The following is a 19,549-nucleotide window of genomic DNA, read 5'->3' as shown; positions in this document are numbered from 1 at the left end:
CCTCCTGAAATTTATGTTGTGTTTCAAGTCATCTAATTTGCTCACACATTTTTCATGAACTGTTTTTCTTTCAAAAAAATGCACTCAGGTGCAAACTAATTCATTGATTGCTTCCAAACTATTTAAATCACTTCTTAAAAGCCCAAGAATTTTACTTGATTTCACACCATCAAATATAAAAGTAACGTGGTATGGGAAGCAAATCAACTACAGTCTAAGTACTTTGGCTGAAGATGAGGGCTAATCACGTTGACAAATTATGCTCGGGGAGGACTAGCTACTTTTCCTCCACTGTCCATATTTCTGAAAGTTGTGATGCAAGCACTCCCACCCTTTTTTGAGAACACAAAAAGCCCTGACTCAGTCTGCTACCTCACAGGCAGCTGCCTCTATTAAAGTTGCTCCAGTCTGCACACTTCCCTATCGGGTGAGTTCCTCTGCAAAGATGAAGTTAGTTTACTTTTACTTGCTGAGCTCCATTGTACCAGCTTTTCATAATGCTGGGGCAGTGGAAGATAAAGCAGAAGAAACCAAAGATGAAACTGCTGCTGCTGCTTGTCCTGTGAGGCTGGAAGCAAGTGGACAGTGTAAGGAAGGGGAAGAGTGTTCTTACCAGATGAACCTGCCTTCCCTGACCATCCAGCTACCCAGGTCATTTAGCATGATTGAACAGGTCTTCAAAGAAGTTCAGAATCTCAAGGAAACTGTAAATAATTTGAAGAAATCTTGCCAAGAATGCAAACTGCAAGCTGATGGTAACCAAGAAATGGGAGGAAATGAACCACTGCAGCCTAACACAAAAGCTCCTGAAAAGGAGAGTGACAACAGAATTAAGGAATTAGAGAGTGAAGTTAACAAGCTGGTTACCGATCTGAAGGATGCAAAAGCTGAAATTAACTCACTTCATGGTCGCCTGGAGAATCTCAACCTGGTAAATATGAACAACATAGAAAATTATGTTGACAACAAAGTGGCTAATCTGACATCTGTGATTAACAGTTTGGATGGTCAACGTTCCTCTAGGTGTGAAAACCAGTCGGCTACTTCTGGTATGTGAAATATGTATTGTTATCATTTCTTTTTACACACTAAGTCATTTGAAAGCAAGTGACATTTTGAAAATAAAAACCAGAAGTGAAATTGTAAGAAGGGTAAATCATATAAGCCTTTTTGTATGTATCCACAAAGTTAACATAGAAAAATTAAAGTAATTTTGAGAATATGAGTATAGCTCTAATTTGTTCATAAAATTATACTGAATTTTATTAGTTCCACTAGAGAGCACTTTCAATTTCACTTCTGTTTCAACAACTGTGCAGAATTCTCACTAACATATTATTGCTAATATATAAAAACAGATGAAAAACATCCACAGATACAGTGTGATTGCTTTATGAATTTTTTTCTAATACATTTAATCAATAAACAAGATCTACTGGAAATACACATCAATGTTTAAAGTTTTGTTTAAGAGGTTAGAAGTATTTCATGGATTTAAGTACCACTTATTAAACTCTCTAAGTAAGCAGAATCAAGGATCCATGAAAAATTTTCATTTTTAGTTCAAAATTACATAACCACAAGTATCAAGGGGAAAAGAGATTTTATGGATGGAAAAAAAACAACTATGTGGGTTCATATCTATGCAAGTCTTTCCACATTAATGTTTCCTAATACCTCTTAAGTAGAGATTTTTGGCAAGCAGCCAATATTTTTACAATGAAAAATAAGGCTCTTGGACTTAACATGTGTTTTGATTTCTTTATCCAGTCTCTATCTTTTGGGAGGGGGGGTTTAAAAGGCATTTTAAAAGGAAAAAGATCTTGCTAGAATCAACTTAGAGAAACACAACTGGAAGATTGTATTACACAAAAAATTTAACTTAAGCTTGAAATTGATACTATACCTTCTTATTTTGATGTCACAGCTAAATTTCCTTTTAAATCACTCAATAGAAGTCAAAATGTAAGTATATGGAATTGTATCAGGCAAGCTATAGGATTAATTATTAAAATGCAATTCTATGAATTATCAAGCTTTGTACAAATCCTCAAAGCAAGCCAGCTTTAAAAAAGTTGTGCAGGAAAGATGGGTGTGAAGGGGTATATGAAGCAGGGGGAGCCTTTTAACCACATCTAATATTCAGTCTTTTACCATTATCTTTGTATAAGTATCTTGTCATCACAAGGCTTTTATTATTATCCCAATTTTATAGGTGTGGAAAGTAAGCAGGGTTTGAGACTTGCCCAAAGTTACTCTTAAAATGGTTGTGAAATCAGTATTATTATCCAGGTTTTCTATTCATAGGCCACTGCTTTCCACTATTTTAATTTCTCAGAAAAAAAGTAAGATTTCTGAACATTTAGAAAGAACATACTGGAGCCTTACATATATAAAAACAGACGTGCACACACACACACACGTATGCAATGTAAGGTTGCTCCTGAAGTCTGTCCATAATGTCATCTGTTAGATGAATATTTCTTATAAAAATTATTTCCTTCTTTAAGAGCAAAAAAGACTTCCTTTTACTCTATTGGATTTTTCTCCATCACAGTTATAAGCTAAATATATTTTATAACAAATGTATAGGAAAATAATTTGATACACCTAAAGACCTAAGAGGATGCTAGCTCTAGGCTCTTTTTCTGCACTAAAAACTCTTATAAAGTACTCAGGCTTTTTTCTACATTTAAGAAGAATTTTCCAAAGTGAACAGTCTCTATGTAAAAACAGTAGCTTAAATGAAATTAAGTTAAAACTTGGCTATAACTTGGTGATTAAGATAGTTTGCTAAGTGATAACTTTAAATTTATACATCTCAATTACTCCTAAATCTAAGATGATCCTATAGTCTGAATCAGAAGAACTAGACAAGGTAATTTTCTCACATAAGTTCAGTAAGCACAAGAGTCTTTAATTTTATAGAATAAAATACCTCTTCATCCCACCCCCAGATACATAGGGTACTCAGTGTTTGTTTTTAAACAGCATCACATATTTTTAAATTTACATTAATAAAACAGATCATTCAAAGAATGATTTTTCATTTTGTAAAGCCATTATTCACATTTTTTTAAGAAAATGATTTCTTTAGATAGACATTTCCTTTAATAGAGTTACACTTTTTTTTGGCTTACATAACTACTTCCAAGCAGTCATCAGATCCTTTAGGAGAGTTACCATCATTGTTGGTAACTGTGGCTGCCAGTCATTGTGATACCAGAATCACTAAAAATAAATACAGAACACCTTACACTCACACCCTAGCAATCATATGCCTAATAGAAGACCTCTTCAAGTTGGTGGCATTGGTTCCCTTGGGAATTCTGGTTTCATGCCTGAGTTCTGGGACTACCACAGATGACAGTTCTGGTAGCTCCTAAAAATTCTGATGGTAGCTGGTAGCTATAGCTCTACTGTGATCTCCCAAAAGAGGGCCAGCAGGCTAGATGCTCTTAGGGTCCAGGTGTGTCCAGGGAATGTTTTGGGGTCCCTTCCAAAGGTAGTCCCTGTATTGTCCTTGGGGAAAGTTTTAGTAAGGGGATTCCTGAGAATGGGGTTCAAGGGTCATTAAGCCATAAACACAGGAACCGGTAGGATCCCTTAAGCTGCTGTGTCAGAATCTTGAGGGATATGTTTGGGTACACACTCTATCGGGAATGATGTTGTAACACACGACATTATAATGAGGCTCTAATCTACAACAACTTAGACTGTAAATGAGTTATTACTAAAGAATTTCTATCTTTGAATAAATGTATATATAGATAGATGCATATGTATATGCATGTACATACATAATTATATATGTATGTATATATATTATTTAGCATGAGCTCTAAAAGAACATCCATAGCATGCTTATATACTTGACAAAAACTTTATCCAGTTTCCGAAGTCATCAATTCTTATAAAAATTAGCTGGTAGTGAATTTCTTTCACCAATTTCCAACATAATCCAATTAATCCAGGAAATCAGGCAACTCTTCATTATGCTACACCAGAAAAGCTGAAGAATTTCACTGAAAGAACAGCTTATTCTATAATCAGTCTGACTTATTGGTTAATTATTATATACCTTTTATATAATGTAAGAATTTTATTCATAGTCCTATCCATATAAGGTCGGGGCTTGAAACATTTCCAGATTTGGTCAGCAGTGCTAAAATTAAAAAGCAAAAGGAAAAAAACAACAACAAGGCTGACATTATCTGAACTGTTAAACAATTGAAGTCAATTTGCATGATCCTAGGCTATGCTATGAGGCAAGGTTGTCAGAGGATGAGACCATGAGGATAAGTGTGGTACCCAGGGACTGATTAAAACCAATATGAATAAAGGAAATCCAATAAATGTGAAACCCAGGAATCATCTGGACAATACTTCATGAGTTGTTTGTTTGTAGGGTAATGGTATTTTTGTCTCTACAACTTGATGAATTTACACGCTATAAGTCTCTGGGTGCCATATTTCATGAGTTCTCCTCATGATGGTCTCATCTCCTGACAACTCTGCCTAGTAGTATAGGCATAAAATTTCCCAGTAGTACAATTTCCTAGCAGCCTAAACATAAAATTTCCCAGTCCACGCATTCACTTTCTGCCCCTGATGGTATCTGTCTTTAGTGATTACAAACTGGAGGTCATTTACAACCATAGCAATGGGCCTATGGGATGGAATTAGATGGCTAATCATGTTTTGTTATAAGATGGCCAGCATATCTGAAGTCAGAACTCTGGCTGCCACACTGCTGATACCCCATCAGATTAAAGGGAGGCAGCCTGATGCTCCACCAACCCTAGAAAAGCTGTGATCGCACAGCTTACAAGATTTCAGAATAAACACAAGTGCATGTTAAAGAATCTAATTCTATTCTCTGATCTCATCATCAAAACCCAGAATTTAGTCACCAGTCCTATGGATGACTGAGTTATCTGTAAAATAAGCTGGGAAACCCCAAATGGGGTCACAAAGAGTTGGCCACAAGTGAACAACAACAACAGTTAGAAAAGGGCTTTACAGAACTGATAAATCAATTTGAGTCAGTTTAACAGAGCAATGTAGAAATTTCATTATTGCTATTACTCTTTAATTAGTTTTTATATCAAATTATATTCTTGTACCTTTAAATTCTTTTCACCCATAATTCTCATTAAGTATAATTTGTACTTGTCCATGGAATAAATGATTTTTTTCTCCCCTGTTCCCCGCAGCTTCTATTCAACAACACCTAATATACAAAGACTGTTGGGATTATTATGGGAAAGGCAGAAAGAGCAATGGGATCTATAAAGTTACACCTGATCCAAGAAATAAGAGCTTTGACGTTTACTGTGATATGGACACCATGGATGGAGGATGGACAGTAATACAGCAGCGTCTAGACGGAAGTACTAACTTCAACAGAACATGGGAGGACTACAAAAAAGGCTTTGGAAACCTCAGCAGGGAGTTCTGGTTAGGTAACGATAACATCCACCTTCTGACCAAGAGTAAGGAAATGGTCCTTAGAATTGATCTTGAAGACTTCAATGGTATCAAACTGTATGCTCTGTATGATCAATTCTATGTGGCCAATGAATATCTCAAATACCGTTTACATATTGGTAATTATAGCGGTACTGCTGGAAATGCTCTGCATTTCAACAGACATTACAACCATGACCTTAAATTTTTCACTACCCCAGACAAAGACCATGACAGATATCCCTCTGGAAACTGTGGGCTTTATTACAGTTCTGGTTGGTGGTTTGATGCATGTTTGTCTGCAAACTTAAATGGCAAATACTACCACCAAAAATACAAGGGTGTCTTCAATGGCATTTATTGGGGTACCTGGCCTGGCATGGCTAATGGCGAACCAAATGGCTTTAAACATTCTTTCAAGAGGGCAAAAATGATGATTAGACCAAAATTCCTTGCATCATAAATGACTACTTATTCTAATTTCATCTAGTCATTTTCCCTCCCCTCTTCTCCCCTCCCTTCTCCCCTTCTCTTTACTTCCCTTCCCTTTAGCAATAAATGCCTTCTATATTCAATTTGATGATTTCTTCCAGTTAATCTTAAAACAATCTTTCCATAACCAAAAACATATCTCAAACTAATGATTTTAAAGCAGACAAAATGACAGCAATAACTCCTTGTGAAAGCCTTAAATTTTTTTGTTGTTGCTACTATCTAAATGTACATGTGGAAACAATGGTATTTATATTATAATTCAATTATATTTACAATTCTATTAATCGAAAATTTTTCAGTTGAAATATCTCTTTTGTAGAGATATGGGATTTATTAGCTATATATTTGACAAATAAAACAATTTCTTCATCCACATGGCCTGTTTCAACAAGTAAGCTATGCTTGGGTATAAGTTAGACACTTCTGGTGCACAAACTTTTTCAAGTCATAAGTTACACTGTTACACAACTGAATAAACTGTGACTCTGCTATTCTTTTCATTTCCCTATGTGTCTAACATATATCCTGGAATTTTCTCACTTAAATAAGGCCTGACTCTATATCTATTATATATCCTCAGATAATAATTACCAAGCAGTCTTATGGACCAGGCTTTTCTACACATTGTTATGAAAGAATATTCATATTGTTATCTAAAAATATCTCAACATCTTTTAGAATTTGCAAGCCATAAAAGCAGTTGGAAATAATATTACTTGACAACCACTGTTTAAAGACAATCTGTTTACTGTTCATAAACTTGTCAGATGCTTGATGCCAAAGACTGATTTAATATAAAAAAAGTCTTTCCTCTGTTCACTATACACAATGGTTTCTTATTTATGGTTGCTCATTTGTGCCAGACTACTGGTAGAAGGTTTTTTAGGGGAGGGAAGAATGAAATATTTGTTTGAAAGTCAAAATACTCTGAAGGTCAATTTTCTTTCTTTGTGATAATGTAATAAAATGTGTTTCCACTTTGAAAATTAAGTTTTCTAAAATTGTTCCTAATATATTTACCATAGATAGTTCAAAGTTGGGTTTTCTAATTGTAACCTACATATTATTTGCCCATGGCTGGCATATTGTCTCTTTCAAAAGGGGAAAGAAAAAACAGAGCCTCTTGATTCTTTATCATTAATCAATTAGTTTGTGACACAAACAGTATGCCTAATTTAGCAATTGTAGAAACTACACATATCCGAAAGGTCAACAATGATATCCTACAAAATGTGCTGAGCATCCAAAAAATGCTATAGTAACCCACTATGCATCATATTTGAATCAGCCTAAACACATTGGTTCTAAAACTTTTCAGTGATTCTTTCTAATCTGGTAGGAAAATATTCAAATTATGTTTAATAAAGTCACATGTTTTGTTTATTACTTTATAATAATTTTTTCATACCATAGGGCACATAGCTACCCCTAGTGACCACAATTTATTTTCCAAAACATTCAGCCCATAGTTATGTTAGCTGAAAATGGTATATAAAGTCACCATTTAAGAAGGAAGATGTTTTGTTTCAAACTGCATGAATTATCAATATCCAGCTAAACATGGGAATCATTCAATGTATCTAACATGTACAATTAAAAAATTTTCAAATGGAAAACGAAGCTCAGTGATGACCAAAATACAAACTATTGGTGAATGCTTCAAAGGAAGTATATCTACTTAAAAGAATTTCAAACGTATGTTTTGTTTTTCTTATCTATTTTTTCACATTAAAAATGCCAATATTGTATAATAGGTTTTTGGCTTAGAGAAAAAATAATTACACAATATTTATTTCAACTAATATATAAAGTGGGTAATATATGAAAGAATTTACTTATAAATGCATGTTATCTTACATGACTGTCAAGTGACAGAAGATACCCCTAAGGTGAAAATTATCTTTGTCCAAAAATCTGCTTGTATGTATGGAAACCATGAGGATTTTATGGGGGATTCAGCATCACACTTTAGAATTTGGTAGTACATGGATTTGTTAGTATATAGATGTTCAAGAAATATCTTTTAAACTCTTCTGTCATAGGGCCAAAGTTGGGCCAATGTTACTGGGAATCTTCTTCCAGAGCTTTTCTAAATCTCTTCCTTTTTCATACAATTCCTCAGACTTAATATTGTGAAGAACTGTCTATTAGAAAGTATGCATCTGGTTTTATTCCAGTAGTGAGACGAGAATCATCTTAACTTTTGGTGGGAATAAACTAACCTAGAGCTGGCCAAAGTGATGCCTTCTTCTCCAGAGTTCTCACTGAATGAGACTTTAACCTCCTTCGTTAGGTTATTGTCAAAATATACCTTAAATTAACCCTGAATTGGGGACTCTATGACAGGGTGGGACTCTTTTTCTCAGTTTATTCTTCAATTTAAAAACCTTAAGCAGATCTTTTCTGAATATTTGGTTGTGAGTCATAATTTAAACTTGCATCACTGAAACTATACATGGTACCACTAAAAATTAACTTGGGCTAATATCCAAATATAGGGAATAAGAATTAGCTAATTCATTAATTAACTCCTTTGTGACTCCTTCGTGAAGGAAGAATCACTTGTCAACAATCTTAATGCCATCTGCTATTCCATAAAAATACTGACTAAAGTTAGACCCTTGGAAATGCAAAATATGTGTAGAAGTCATAAATATCTGGAAAAAATATGCATTTTGGTGGCAAGGATTAAGGAATATATTAAAACTAATGAAATATTAGCTAAGTAGATAACATAAATGTAAAAAAAGCCAAGCTAAAATGTGAATTTGTTAATCATTGTTCTGTGTTTTTGGATAGCTACCCAAGTTCACTCTTAGCTGTGATATATAATTTTAAGATAAAGGTGAAAAAAAAATCTGTAGATAAAGTTGGTAAGATTTTGTAAATATGATTCTCATTTTTTTGTGTTTAAAATGTTCTTATGTCATATCTTTTAAATTTTGTAAAATAAAAGGTTAATCTGAGAATATCTGTTGCTTAGACATGAAATATCTATAAAATGATATTGGCATAACACTGTATTCCCAAAAGTTCTATAATTAACTGGCAAAAATATCTTTGCATCGTGGGAATCTTATGATTGGGCAGCTAGCAGGGAAAAGAGCACCAGGCCTGGACTTAGGAAGATCTGAGTTCAAATTCAGCCCCAGATACTTTACTAGCTGTGTGAGTTTGGGCAAGTCACTTAAACTGCTTTCTTTAATCTAGAAGAGAAGGAAACGGTAAACCCCTATAGTATCTTTGCTAAGAAAACACAAAAGGGTCACAAAGAGTTGGACATAACTGAACAGCAACAACAAAAGGGCATAAGAAGAAGAAAATCTTGCTATATAACAAATTTCTGAAATATTGAGTTTGGGAACTGTGTTGAGATGTATGTGCAAATCTTGTGAGATGTAATTTTCCACATTGTTGAACCACAAAATTACATGCAAAGCGCAGAAACATTTTGTTGTTTCTCAATCAATGAGCATTTATTAAACACCTACTGTATGCCAGCCACCGTATGTACAAAAGATACAAAGACAGAAATGAAATAGTCTCTGACCTTAAAGAACCTACACTTTTTAGGAATAAACAATATATAAACATAAAAATAAAAAATGTACAAAGTAAATACAAGTAAACATAAAAGTTTACAGAGTAAACACAAGGTAATTTGGGGAAAGTAGCTGATAAGATCAGGAAAGGACAGTAAGAGACAATACTTGAGTTGCAGATGTCTGTTTCAGGTAGGAAGGGATAGTGTGTGCAAAGATACAGAGATGGGAGGCACTGTCAGCCAGTGGGTCAGTTTGGTTAAAAGTGCAGAAAAGTAGCCTGAAGTTATAGTATGAAGAACTTACAGTGTCAGACAGAAGAGATTATTTTATCCTAGAGTGCCACTAGAGTCTCCTGGGCAGCAGCAGAGTGACATGGTCAGACTTGTGCCTTAGGAGTATTACTCTGACAGCTAGGTGGAAGATGTATTGTAGAGACGTAAGTCAGGGAGGCCAATTAACAGGGTGTTTCAGGGCAGCTAGGTGGCTCAGTGAATAGAATGTTCACTCACCTTGGAGACAGGAGGACCCAAGTTCAAATCCTGCCTGAGACACTTACTAGCTGTGTGACCCTGGGGCAAGTCACTTAACCTCAATTGCCTCCCTCCTTTTTCCCCAGAAGAGGCTATTGCAATAGTCCAGGTGAGAAATTAAGAGCTTCTGATGAACATATGAGTAAAGAAAGGTAGATTTTGTGGAGAGGTTTTGTATGAAGAAATCAATCAGGCAAACAAATATTCATCAAAGACCTAGTGTGTGCAGACATTGTGCCAATTAATGAGATTACAAGTAAAAGAATGAAACAATCCCAGTTTGCAAGGAACTTGCATTCTAATGGAGGAGGCAACAAATACATATGAAAATATTTATAGTATAAATATAAACTTAAAATACATGTTTGTGCATATATACACATATCTACATACATAAAGTAATTAAATACAGGGTTCACTGGGAGAGAATACACAGACAGTTGGGGGAAATAATGAAAGAATTCACGTAGGAGATGGCGTTTGATTTATTAGAGAAAAAGAGGAATTCTTGGAGGTAGAGGTACACAGACAGTACATTCCAGGGGTGTGAGATGACTAGTACAAAAGCATGGAGATGAGAAATGAATTATGTTGAGTGACAAAAAAGACAAGTCCTATTTGGCAAGAATCTAGTGAATAGGAGAAAGAATCCTTTTTAGTGACATTGGAAAGATAGGTTGGGTTCTGGTTGTAAAAGGTGCTAAACACTAAATAAAAGAGTTTATATTGTATCCTGAGCATCTAGATGGTACAGTGGATAAAGTTCTAGGCTTAGAGTTGGAAAGACTCAATGTCAAGAGTTGAAATCTAACCTTAAACACTTACTAGGTATGTGACTCTGGGCAAGTCACTTAATCCTGTTTGTCTCAGTTTCCATATCTGTAAAATGAGCTGGAGAAGGAAATGGCAAACCACTCCAGTATCTTTGCCAAGAAAATCCCCAATGGCATCATGAAGAGTCAAACACAACTGAAAATAAGTGAACAACACAGCATATTTTATCCTAGATAGGGTAGGAAACCACTGAAGTTGGTTGAGTAGGGGACTCACACGGTCAGATTTGTGCTTAGGGGAAATTACTTTGGAAAGAGGAGTATATGAGATGAACTGGAGAGACTTGAGGAAAGGAAAACACTGAGGAAGCTGTTGCATTAATCTGGACAAGAGTTGATGAGGGCCTGCATGGATGTGCTAGTTATGTGAGTGGAGAGAAGGAGTAAGTAAGATGTGAAAATACAAACAGAGAGAGTAAGGAATTGAGCATAATGCTGAGATTACAAACCTAAGACAAATCTAAGACAGTGGAAAGATGGTTGGCTTTCTACAGAAATAAAGGAGTCTGGGAAAGGGGAGGGTTAAGGTTAAAGAGAATAAATTCTGTTTTAGATATGGCAACATTTGGTATAATGGGGGGCGGTGTGTGAGGGAAAGTAAAGAGTGAAGGATGAGTCTGAGGGTAAGAGCCTGAGCAATCAGAAGGAGGATAGTGGCACTTTCATCAGAAATAGAGAAATTAGTGGGAGGAATGACTGGGGGGAGGGAGAAGAGAAGAGACCTTTCAGGATATGTTCAGTTTCAGATGCATATGTGGAACATCTGGTCTACAGAGGTCTACAGAGAGACTGGGCTAGAAATAATGTCTGGGAATCCTCTACAGAGGGAATAATTGAAGCCATGGGAGCTGGTGAGATTACAGAGAGGGAGTGTGGAAAAAGAAGAGAATGCAAAATAGGATCTTTAGGTACACCCATGGGCATGGGATGGCGCATGGATTATGATTATAGAGAAATGAACCGTCAGGAAGGCAAGTCAAGAAAGTGGATCATGAAGACCCGGGGGGAGACATTTTTCAAGAGAAGAGACAACAGTGTCAACTGCTACAGAGAGATCAAGAAAAATTAGGACCAAGGACAAGTCACTGAATTTGGCAATTAAACAATCACTGGTAACTTTAGAGAGGGAAGTTTCATTTGGGTGACGTTATCAGAAATCAGATTTCAAAGAGTTAAATGAGAGTGAAGAAAGTGGAGGCAATGAATATAGACAGATTTTTTTTCCCCCTACAAGTCTGGTTTCTTGGGGGAAGAAAGAGAAAGGAGATATAGGGTAATAACCTAAGGGATGGTAGGATGAGGTGCATATGTTTTAAGAATGGCAGAGTCCTGGGAATGGTTATAGGCAACATGTAAGAAACCAGTAAATATGGAGATATTGAAAATATGGGGTAAGGATGACTGTGGAAGCAACCTGCTAGAGGAAATGGAAGGGAATGTGATAAGTAAAAATGTTGTGCCCTTGGAATAGATCAAGGGTACATGGGTATCAAAAAGGGATGCTTAAAAAAATTACCATTAGTTTTGCGAATACAAATAAATATATAACTTCATACAAGAAATAGTACCTTAAGGAAAAAGAATAACAAAAAAAGGAAACTCGGTAAAGAATTTCTGTAATATAATAGACCTAAGGGATGACCTTCTTCTTTTCAAAAATTTTAGGTAGAGTGTTAGTGGAAAACACAGGAGAAGTACCAAAGCAAATGTTAAGATGTATGACAAATGTAAAATTAAGTAAACGGCAACTGTAAAGCAGCATTTAAAATTTTTTATTAGAATAGATGAAAGAACAATCAGCAATATTATAAAATTACACACCTAGGTTCAAAACATCAATAATATCAACAATGACAAAATAAATGAATTTTAAAAAGTATCCATTGATTAGAAAAGTAAAATCAAAGAATAAATCCAGAAAGTTACAAAACTGAAAAAAACCCCGAAAACTAATAGATAAGCAAAACAAAATATTGGATCTAAAAGTTAAAGAAATAAATATAAATGTATTTGGTTAATTTGGATCCCAGAAGACATCAATGGAGGGGGAGAAAAAGGAGAGGCTGCACTAAAAGATTTAATTTGCAAAATTTTCTAGAGTGGGCAAGCTCAGGAAGCATTCTTTGAGAGAAACTGAAGGACACCAGAAGGAAAAAATACTCACATTGATTTATTAAAGCACATAATTACAAAATTACAGAACTGTAAAGACAAAGAAAAAATTCTCCAAGCTTAAATTTTTAAAAATCACTCTTAAATATACTTCTCAAAAACAAAGCAAAAACATCAGAATTGGATAAAAAAATAAAAACTGTCTTTTTAAAAAATAGTACTAGAGGACCATCAAGGATAGTGGAGAAGATGAAGTAGTTCATTTCAATTCTCCCCCAAATTATCAGTTAATCAGTCAGTCAACAAACATTTATTACGCACTTATTGTGTGCAAGGCTCATAACCTCTACCAATATAGGTCAGCATCTTCTCTGCAATTTATAGTCTTAACGACTTGCCTAGAGAGTGACTTGTCCACAGTCACTTAACCAATATGTACCACAAGTAGGACTTCCTGGCTCCAAGGTCTCTATCCATGTCCCTTCACTCCCTCCATATTCTAAGGCAACCATTACCAGATCCTGTAAGGAAGAGGTAGTGTGAATACACAGGCATTCTCTGCCACCCCAGAAATGCAGGCAGCCTCTACTGTACAACTCTACTCTGTTTTCTGAACAGGGAAAAGAACAGGAAAAGGAGACTAAAGGCAATGCCTCATCCTCTTTTATTGAGCACAACAGAAGAGGGGCTTGTGAAAGTAGAGTCCACCACCTTAAGTCCCAGAAGGCCATTCACTGGCAGGATAGCCCAACCAATAAGGGCCACAGTCAGAGGTTGTCAGCTGTCCTTTTAAACGAGGTGACATGCATGTGTTCCTATGCTTTATAAGTCTAGCCATGTCTCATAACATCAAGTTCTCAACCTCTTTCTACTGAAATTTTTCAGCATATTATACATTAGAAAGGATTATTTCTAAATAGGTAAAAAGGCCTTGCGGCAAAATCAATATCATTCCTTCTTTGACTTCCTTAGTGTCCAAATAAAGGAAAAAGCACTCCATTCATTGGCAATTTCATTTCAGTGGCTGAAGGCATAAACTTTTTTTTCCAAAACAATTATGTAAGTTTTTGTTGGTTAAGAGATTGTTCCTAACACCTAGCGTTTTAATGGCTCTCCATAATCCATTGTTTGAAAATGTTATTTTCTTCCTGTACCTGGGCCAGAATTTATTTTAACTCTGATAGAACTTGAAAAGCATTTATATAATATCCAAACAGCATTTTATTCCCATGGTCACCAATGCAGAATAACTCATAAATGAACAAAGTTTTACTAAAGTACAAAGCAGTTAGTAAGCAAATGGAAAATATTCTCATGTGAATGGAAAAAGTCCATAATCTGACACATAAAATAAGCTTTCTTTTTTGAAAATAGGTTAACCCTTGCATGCTACCAGGTCTAGTAAGTGAAAGAAAAGTATATATGAAACACTTCAGGTACAAACAGAAAAGCAAGATAGTTAATGCTATTAAGGTGCTCACATTCTAATGGGGAAGAGCCTCAAGTCATATGAAAAGGTCCTGTGGTTCTGCGAAGCAGATAGAAATGTAACTTCCTAATTTTATATTTATTGATAAAATTCTATCCATTTCTAATGCTGTAATACTAAGCACCCCAACATACACAGAGGGGCCTGCTATGACAGGCTCTTAGATCTGCATTCACAAAAGGAAAGGCAACTTTTGAAGGGTTAACAATCCTTTCAATGAAATCAAAATTTCGGAGAAACCAAAAATCAATAGGCAGTGCTTCCAAACCACCTGACCATTAACATACAAACATCTTTACCAGAGAAAGAAGCACCAACATCTGGTTTTCAAAGTCGGGGGCCTGCTTGGCAGCTTCCCAGAGTCTCATCTGGCACACAGAGCTTCTTCCAAAAACTAAACCCCAAAGTAAAACCTCACCCTCAGAGTATTTATTTTAGAACCAAAGGGCATAACCCTCTGACGCAGCACCACAATAGAAAAAACAAAAGGTACTTGGGACCCTCCTACAAAACAATTCCCCTAATCAAGCTTCCCTCACTGGGCAGGCCCATCAATGGGTGGGGAAGATCTTCTTTAATCACATTATTCAATCAGAGGCACTTTTAGTAAAACAAAAACAGTAAAGGATCCTAATTTGATTGCCAACAAAAATGCTGAACCACTTGACAGACAAGGACTTTGGTTGCAAAGCATGTATAATCTAAATTGATCCTCACAACAACCTTGTGACAGAGATGGTATTATCTAGAAAAGTATAAGATTATAGTAAAAAAGTTGGAGGATGGAGACCAAGGAAGAAGGAAGTTGACTAGGAATGAGAGAATTTTGCATTGATTGACTACAGTCCTGAAACACAAGGATCAGAAGATCCCAAGGATCGGAATGTCTGAACTTTCTAGCTGAGGTTGAAGCATGGAGACTAATTTAGCATCAGAGTTCTAGCTCAGAACGTTAGTGTGAAGGGCATTTCTGCAGCTGGAAACTCAGGGAGTGTCCCTTGCAGCAAAGGAGGGGCAGGCCAAGCAAGAGGCTTCTGTCTATTCTGCACCTCCACTGTAGCTGGGAAAGGGAGGCCTAAGGTTTATAGCAGAGACCTGAAGATATCCTGACAATCTACAGACAGAACCAGTCTCCCAGGTAGAAAATTATCAACACTTAGAATGATATTGGATAAAAATATAAAGTTAAATTTGCCTCAGACTACTTCAGTTAAACTGAGTTTCCCTAGAAATTATCCTCTAGGAATATTTTATTTTTTAATAAGATATTTTCCCCAAATATGACATAAGTAGAAAGCAGAACATTTCAGATATTAAGTTCCATGAAAAGTTGCACATATTTCAAAAATACGATTAGACATGTAAGAAGCTAAATGAAGTTAGAAAGTAATTGTTTAAAGCAATCCTCCTACTGTCTCCCCTCCCCATTTGCCCCAAGAATATCCTTGTATTGGATGATCTTCCCTATGTTAATCTAATTCTATTTTCCAGAGAACAGAGATTTTTACTGTAATTACTTCCAAGTCAGGTGAAAATGAGTCGAATGCCAGATTTTGTCCCTTGGCTAAAGTTTACATATAGAGGATAAGTTTGTATAGATATGTTCATATCTGTGTGAAAGTGTATGTATGTACCCATCTCTCGCTCTTTCTTTCTTTCTCTCCCTCTTCCCCAGGGAAATGCCCCTAGAACTTGGGTAACTCTTGGTAAGGCTTGCTGCCCAGCATTCTTGCCTCATCAAATTTCCATGGTTATGTCCCAAGCAGAAGAATATTATATACATATATACACATATATATACATATATGTTACAATCACCATCACCAACATAGATAAGCAACTGCATTCCTACACTGGTGGAATTATATGTCCAGATACCAAAACAAAAAAAATCTTTTATTTTTCACATAAAAAGGTTGTTTCTTTTTATTTCTTATTTCAAAATGCATACTTACCAAAATTCATGAAATATGGACTTAGTTATAGTCCAAAAAGTATTTATGGAAAATGGGATTTAATTTTTTACCTTAATAAACTCTAGAACTGTTTAGACTATCTTGACAGCTAAAAAGAACCTTGAAAAATTGTGCATGTCAGGTTGCCAGCTGAGAGACTAACAATAATGTGGTTCCTTGAATACTTTTTTAAAAGTCTGTTAAATTTTTAAACTTTATTTTAATGCATGTGCTTTTGAAAGCAATAAGTCATGTAATAAATTAACAAAAACCACAAACTAATTGTGTAAAATATCATTTTCAGTTTTTCTTAGAAAACCCTAAATGGATATGAAATCTGAAGTATACTATAAAATGTTACTTTTTTTAAATCCTGAGAATGAAAGTTTATGAGGTCAGGTTTGAAGAAGACCTCAGTACACTGGGCTGGGAAGCAAGCTGAGAGAAAATCCTGGCCTGGCTCTGTGATCTTAAGCCACCCGCTCAATATTTCTCCACTTCAGGTTCCATATCTGTAAAATAGGTATAATTATATTTATCCTATCCTATTCTACCTCAAAAGATTATTGAAAAAAGTAAGATGACATATGAAAGTGTTTTGAGGTACAGAACAAAAGAATGCTTATTTTAATGTTTGAACAATTGTACAAAAATTTAATTATATGTTATCAACTAAAATTCGCTCTGAAGGGTGCAGCAGAAAAATCCTTGGGACCAAGAGTAAACCTAAATTGGAATAAGAGAAGCATTAAACTACATATTAGTAACCAAGCCAAACTTTTGAAAATCAAGACCAAAAATATTTATATATTTATTTTGAGCATTGATCTAACCTCAAGGGAATAACAAATATTAGAGATAACATATGTATAAAGTAACTAATAAGCTGAAAGCACTGTAGGAGATACCCTGCCTCAAGTTTCTCACCTCTCTAAACCATTCATCATATAACTGTGCCATGATATTCCTAAAGCACAGATCTGACCCTGCCATTCCCCCACTCAAGCATCCAGTGGCTTCCTATGACCTCAAAACAAACTCTCCTCTTTGTCATTTAAAGACTTTCATGATCTGGCTCCAAATTACCTTTCCAGGCTTATCATTTGTTACTTCCCTTCCTCCATTTCACAGTTCAGCTAAATGGACTTACTTGATGCTCCTCATAAATGTCATTTCAGTTCCACTCTCCTTGCCTTTGACAGGCTGTTCCCCCTCGCCTGCACTGCACTCTCTCTCCTGACCTGATTCTCAGGATCCCTATCTTCCTTCAAAGCTCAGCTCAAGTACCACTTCCTCCCATCCGAAGACCTTCATTGATCCCTTCAGCTACAACTGCCCCCCCCCCCCAATATGTGTACACATTGTTCTCTTCCTACCTCCCTCCCCAACAGAAAGTAAGCTCCCTGAAAGCAGGGCCTAATTCGTTGTCTTTGCACATCCAGCACCTAACACAGTGATTGGCTTACATTGACTGACTGACAAGGACAATGACAGTACAGAATCCCTGCATTCTGTTCTTAAAGAGACAAAGCATATAGATGTTAAAAGACCACAATATGAAGTGGAAGAGTCAAATGAGTCATGGAAATAAATGCTGTAGTTCAGAGAATTCAGAGAAGGCTGTGGTTTAGGAAGATCAGAAGGCTTCCCAGGCTTCAGCCGGACCTGAAGAATATGCAGGGACTGGACGGGAAGAAAGGATGCTGGAAGACATTGCTTTTCCATGACCAAAGGCACAGAGATAGGAACTCACAAGTATACTCAGGAGCAGCAGAACAGTTAGCCAGAGCAGCCACTCATTTAATTAAGTCAACAAGCATTTTATTAAGCAATTGTATATGTGTTAATGAAAGGCTGGAACACTGTCCCTCCCCTCACACCAAAGTTAGCCAAAATTTAACATTATCAATGCTGAATTTTTGTACTTTCATTTGCTTTGCAAAACACTTCCCAATAACATTTTAATCTGATTCCTGGCCCCACTCGAGAGTTTTGCTGCTATAACTTTATAACTTTATCATGCTGACAGTCATTATTTCAAATTAAGGAGTCTACTTTAAATATATTATGGGAAGAAAATTTCAAAGAATCAGGTTCAGTATCAAGGAATATGATGGTAATCTAGAATATTTAGGAATCCATTACAGTAGATGGCAATCAAGTATAACATTTTGGTACTATTATGCCATAAAATTCACCAATAAGACTTCATTAAATAATCCTTATATTAGATTTAAATCTACTTCTCAGCAATTCCACCTATCATTGAACTATGGTTCAGCCTTCTGGGTCAAAACAGAATGAGTCTAGTCATCCACATAACAAATCTGAAATGAAGAAACCAATCATGCCTGCTAGTTGCTTCAGTTAACCCTTGTAGGGCATTATCTTCTGACTGGTTGCTATCCTGATTCTATCCTATAGTCATAGTATTCTTTGTCCTCCCTAAAATATGCAGCTCCAAACTGAACGCAATGATCCAGATTAGACTCTCCCTTCTGAAAATCATTCTTCTTCTAATTTAGCCTAATAATACATTGGGTTTAGGTTTTGTTTGTCCTAGTTGATGTTACAATATTGACGCATTTTGAGCTGTTGCAATACAACAGATCCTATAAATCTTTCTCATGTGCACTGCTGTGTAGCCATACCTCCAAATTCTACACCTATGAACTTGTGTACCTAGAAACAAAGTATAGGATTTCTCATTTAAATAGGTGATATCTTTCCTAGGTATGAATCCAGGACCTGGATAAAGAACATCCCAAGATTGTTGATTATCTCCTACTACTGGTGAATGATCATGTAGGGACAAATACAAAAGGAAATAAAGTTTTGTTAAGGATTATGAAATCCTGGATAAGAAACTGAACATTTGAGGGGACTAAGAGTGCTTATTATCACTCCTGGCAATTAAGGAAAATGGCTTTAGGAGGCAGTGCATACCTGAGGAGGAAGAAAGCTGGTTAAGAGGATGGTACCTGACAATGAGATATGAATTTTTCAACTATGGCTTAACATATAGGATGATAGCCTTTTCACCATGAGGAGTGTCTAACAAAAGGTAGTAAGAAATAATTTACCTCAGGTCCTACAAATTTAGTAAAAAAAGGTTTTAAAT

General features: G+C 35.8%; 2 protein-coding genes across 2 annotated transcripts in view; one reads left to right on the top strand and one right to left on the bottom strand.

Moving 5' to 3' along the window:
• The window catches only part of CCDC146 (coiled-coil domain containing 146), a 187,666-nt gene that overhangs the window by 142,759 nt on the left and 25,358 nt on the right, over positions 1 to 19,549 (bottom strand). The gene's annotated exons all lie outside the window — the stretch shown is intronic.
• FGL2 (fibrinogen like 2) lies at positions 363 to 8,935 on the top strand. Its single transcript, XM_072653165.1, has 2 exons — positions 363 to 1,049; positions 5,217 to 8,935. Exons 1-2 carry the CDS (start codon positions 446 to 448, stop codon positions 5,930 to 5,932), a joined length of 1,320 nt encoding a protein of 439 aa, XP_072509266.1. The 5' UTR covers positions 363 to 445; the 3' UTR covers positions 5,933 to 8,935.

The sequence above is a fragment of the Notamacropus eugenii genome, chromosome 3 (genome assembly GCF_028372415.1).
Source record: "Notamacropus eugenii isolate mMacEug1 chromosome 3, mMacEug1.pri_v2, whole genome shotgun sequence".
NCBI lineage: Eukaryota > Metazoa > Chordata > Mammalia > Diprotodontia > Macropodidae > Notamacropus > Notamacropus eugenii.
This window is presented reverse-complemented; position numbering and strand designations above follow the sequence as displayed.